At 41.7% G+C, this 4,182-nt stretch overlaps 1 protein-coding gene across 1 annotated transcript in view; it reads right to left on the reverse strand.

Moving 5' to 3' along the window:
* Nucleotides 1-2,136, reverse strand: part of LOC102419348 (zinc finger protein 883-like) — a 6,043-nt gene extending 3,907 nt beyond the window's left edge. Inside the window, exon 1 of the mRNA XM_023743752.1 lies at nucleotides 2,031-2,136. Within this exon, the coding sequence (XP_023599520.1) occupies nucleotides 2,031-2,136 (106 nt within the window). The remainder of the gene's footprint in view (nucleotides 1-2,030) is intronic.
* Nucleotides 2,137-4,182: the final 2,046 nt, after the last annotated feature.

Below are 4,182 nucleotides of genomic sequence, written 5' to 3' on the forward strand. Positions count from 1 at the left end.
TAAAAAAAATTGGCAAACCCTGAGCCAGCCTAAATAAATAACAAACCCACCCACCAACAAACAACAAAGAAGCCTCAAGAAATGAAAATAGAAATGAAAGGTAAGACATTACCCCTGATACTATGAACCACAAAGCATCAAAAGAGATGTTGATGTCAGGAGATGACATGATGCTCCACAAAGAAATTTGTAAACTTACCATATGAGCTTCTGAAATTAATAAACAAATTCAGAGCCCTGACCAGGTAGCTCTCCTATTGAGTGTGTGGTCCCCTGCATCGTGGTTGTGGGTTTGATCCCCCATCAGGGCACATGTAGGGGACAGCCAATAAACGCTAAGATAGGGAGAACAGCAGATCAATGTTTCCCTCTCTTTTTCTGTCTCCCTTCCTGTCTCTAAAATAAAAAAATAAAGGCTGCCCAGTGTGCCTCAGTGATTAAGCATCAACCCATGACCTACGAGATCACAATTCCATTCCTTGTCAGGGGACATGCACAGGTTGCCGGCCAGATCTCCAATGGGGGGTGTGCAGGAAGCAGCTGGTCAATGACTTTCTCTCATTATTCATGTTTCTATCTCTCACTCCTCTTCCTCAATGAAATCATAAAATATATGTAAAAATAAATAAATAAATGAATAAATAAATAGCTCAGGCCTGTGTCAATCACCACTGAGAGTACCTGCCTGTACATTGTAAGGTCATGGGTCCGTTTCCCAGTAAGGGGCACGTATGTGGGTTTCAGGTTCACATGTGGGAGGCAACCAACTGATGTTTCTATCTCTCTCTCTCTCTCTCTCTCTCTCTGCCTCGCCCTTTCTCTCTCTGGAAAAAAAAAATCAATGGAAAAAATATTCTCACTACTCAGGTGAACATAAAAGTAGAATAAAGAATTGAATTCAGAAAAGTTACAGGAGAAGAGATCCCAGATGGTGGTGTAGGCAAAAGGCTATACTCGCTACCTCCCACAACCACATCAAAATTACAAGTAAAATACAAAACAACCATCAGCCAGAACTGCTAGAAAGCTGGCTGAATGTAAGTCTTATGACTAGAGAAGTAAAGTAGAAAGCTCACTGAGAATGGTAGGAGGTGCAGAGGCATGGAAAGTGCTGCTCCTGTACCCATGAGGGCCAATTTTTTAATTGGGAGGGAGACTGTCTCTGCAGAAGTCACCTGGAGAAACAAGAGGTCCAAGTCCCACACCAGACGCCCATCTCAGGGTCCCAGAGCTGGGGAAAGAAGTCCCTACTGGCAGCAAGAACTACAGGCTGTAAGAACCAGTGCAGATTGGGGCTCAGTGACACAGAGGCTACAGGATACTCAGCTGCTCCTCTTATAATACCAGCACCACCAACTGAACTTACAAGCTACCGCTTCCTGGGATATCCAGTGCCAGGGTTGGCTCAGTGGGGTCCCAGACACATATGAGGAGAAACTGGATTGACTGGAATCGGGGCAGGAACTCAAGAGCGGCTTTCTCCCAGATGGAGGTGCTCTCAGGGATCATTGTTCGTATGCTGAAACCTCCCCAGTCATAGGGCTGACTGGCAGCCATTTCTGTTTGCTCCACCCTAGTAATGCCCTGACACCTCATCCCATCCAATATACAACCCCACCCAAGCTCTGTGGAGCAGCTTTTGTATATGCATGGCCTGTCCTTACTCAGGCTAAAACCTGTCAAACAAGTTGCAGTTGGGTCAGGGAACCACAAACCTATCAATAAAAGGACTAAGACATGGTACCAGCACTAGCCTTCCTTGCTTCACAGCTGGGCCTCATGGGGGCACTTCCAAACCCTATACAAAGAGGAGAATCTGCAGATTTCTCTGTAGGTCCTGTTGGGTGGCCCCAGGCAGTGGCTGACTTTACACCTCCCTGGAGACCCAAGAGCCAGTATATCCAGTGGTCAGTGTCATACCATACCTGCTTACAACACTTCATATCCATAAGCGACACATTCAAGGGGCAGACTCACTGAGAACCAAAGCTCCACTGAAGCCATGCCTGTTCCAAAGGGGTGTCTCCTACACATAGCTCTCCCACTGTAGTCGCAATGGCCCCGATAGATGCTAAAATCCTCAGTAAAATTCTGGCAGATCAATTCCAGGATTATATTAGAAAGATCATACACCATGACCATGTGGGATTTATTCTGGGGATGCAAGGATGGTACAATATCCGCAAATCAATAAACATGATACATCACATAAACAAATTGAGAGACAAAAATCACATAGTCATAGCAATTGATGCAGAAAAGGCATTTGACAAAATCCAGCACCTTTCTTGATAAAAACTCTCAGCAAAGTGGGAGCACAGGGGTCATACCTCAACATAATAAAAGCCTTATATGACAAACCCATAGCCAACATCATACTCAGTGGAAAAACAGTAAAACCATTTTCCCTAAGAACAGGAACAAGACAGGGATGTCCACTTTCACCACTCCTGTTCGACATAGTACAGGAAGTGCTAGCCATACTGATCAGACAAGAAGAAATGAAAGGCAACCAGATTGGAAGAGAAGTAAAACTGTCATTATTCACAGATGACATGACATTGTACAAAGAAAACCGTTAAAGGCTCCATCAAAAAACTACTCAATATAATAAATGCATTCAGCAATGTAGCAGGATGCAAAATTTACACCCAGAAATCTATGGCTTTTTTATACACCAATAATGAACTCACAGGAAGAGAAACAAACAAATAACAACAACAAAAAACCACAATCTACCATTGCAACAAAAAAAATTAGGAGACCTAGGAATAAACTTAACTAAGAAGGTAACTGACCTGTACTCCAAAAGCTACAGAAAGTTGAAAGAAGAGATAGAAGAAGACATAAACAAATAGAAGAATATAACATGTTCAAAATGTGGCAGAATCAACATCAATAAAATGTCCACACTACCCAAAGCAATCTATAGATTCAATTCAATTCCCATTTAGATACCAAGGACATATTTCACAGACCTAGAACAAACTCTCCAAAAAATCATATGGAATAATAATTTAAAAAAACACGAAAAGTGCACCAATCTTGAGAAAGAAGAACAAAGTTGGAGGGATCACAATACCACATACCAAGCTATATTACAAAAATGCCTGGTACTGGCGCAACAACAGAAATATAGAACAATTCAACAGAACAGAGAACCCAGAAATCGACCTAAGCCATTATGCTCAATATTTGACAAAAAAAGGAAACAGCATACAATGGAATCAAGATAATCTCTTCAATAAATCGTGTTGGGAAAACTGCACGGAAACATGCAAAAAAAAAAAAAACAACAACAAAAAATAAAACTAGACCACCAACTTATACCATACGCAAAAATAAACTCAAAATGGATAAAGGACTTAAACGAAAGATGGGAAACCATACAAATCTTAAAAGAATCCACAGGCAGCAAAATATCAGACATATGTCCTAGCAATGTCTTTACCGATACAGCATATAGGGCAGTGCAAACTAAGGAAAAAATAAACAAATGGCACTTACATCAATATAAAAAACTTCTGCACAGCCAAAGAAACCATCAACAAAACAACAAGAAGCCGAAACCGGTTTGGCTCAGTGGATAGAGCGTCGGCCTGCGGACTGAAAGGTCCCGGGTTCGATTCCGGTCAAGGGCATGTACCTTGGTTGCGCACACATTCCCAGTGGGAGGTGTGCAGGAGGCAGCTGATCGATGTTTCTCTCTCATCGATGTTTCTAACTCTCTATCTCTCTCCCTTCCTCTCTGTAAAAAATCAATAAAATATATTTTAAAAAACACACACACACACAAAAAAACAAGAAAGCCCACTGCATGGGAGAACATATTTGCCAATGTTAAATCTGATAAGTGTTTACTCTCCAAAATTTACAGGGAAATCAGACCTCTTAACAAAAAGATAAAAAATCCAACCAAAACATAGGCAAAGGACTAAAATAGACACTTTGTGAAAGAGGACATACGGAAGGCCAAGAGACATATGAAAACATGCTCAAAGTCACTAATCATCTGAGAGATGCAAATCAAAACAACAATGAGATACGATCTCACACATATCAGAATGGCTATCATCAACAAATCAACAAAGGACAAGTGCTGGTGAGGATGTGGAGAAAAAGGAACCCTCCTGTACTGCTGGTGGGAATGCAGACTGGTGCAGCCACTGTGGAGAACAGTAT

This window comes from Myotis lucifugus, unplaced genomic scaffold (genome assembly GCF_000147115.1).
Source record: "Myotis lucifugus unplaced genomic scaffold, Myoluc2.0 scaffold_412, whole genome shotgun sequence".
Classification (NCBI taxonomy): domain Eukaryota; kingdom Metazoa; phylum Chordata; class Mammalia; order Chiroptera; family Vespertilionidae; genus Myotis; species Myotis lucifugus.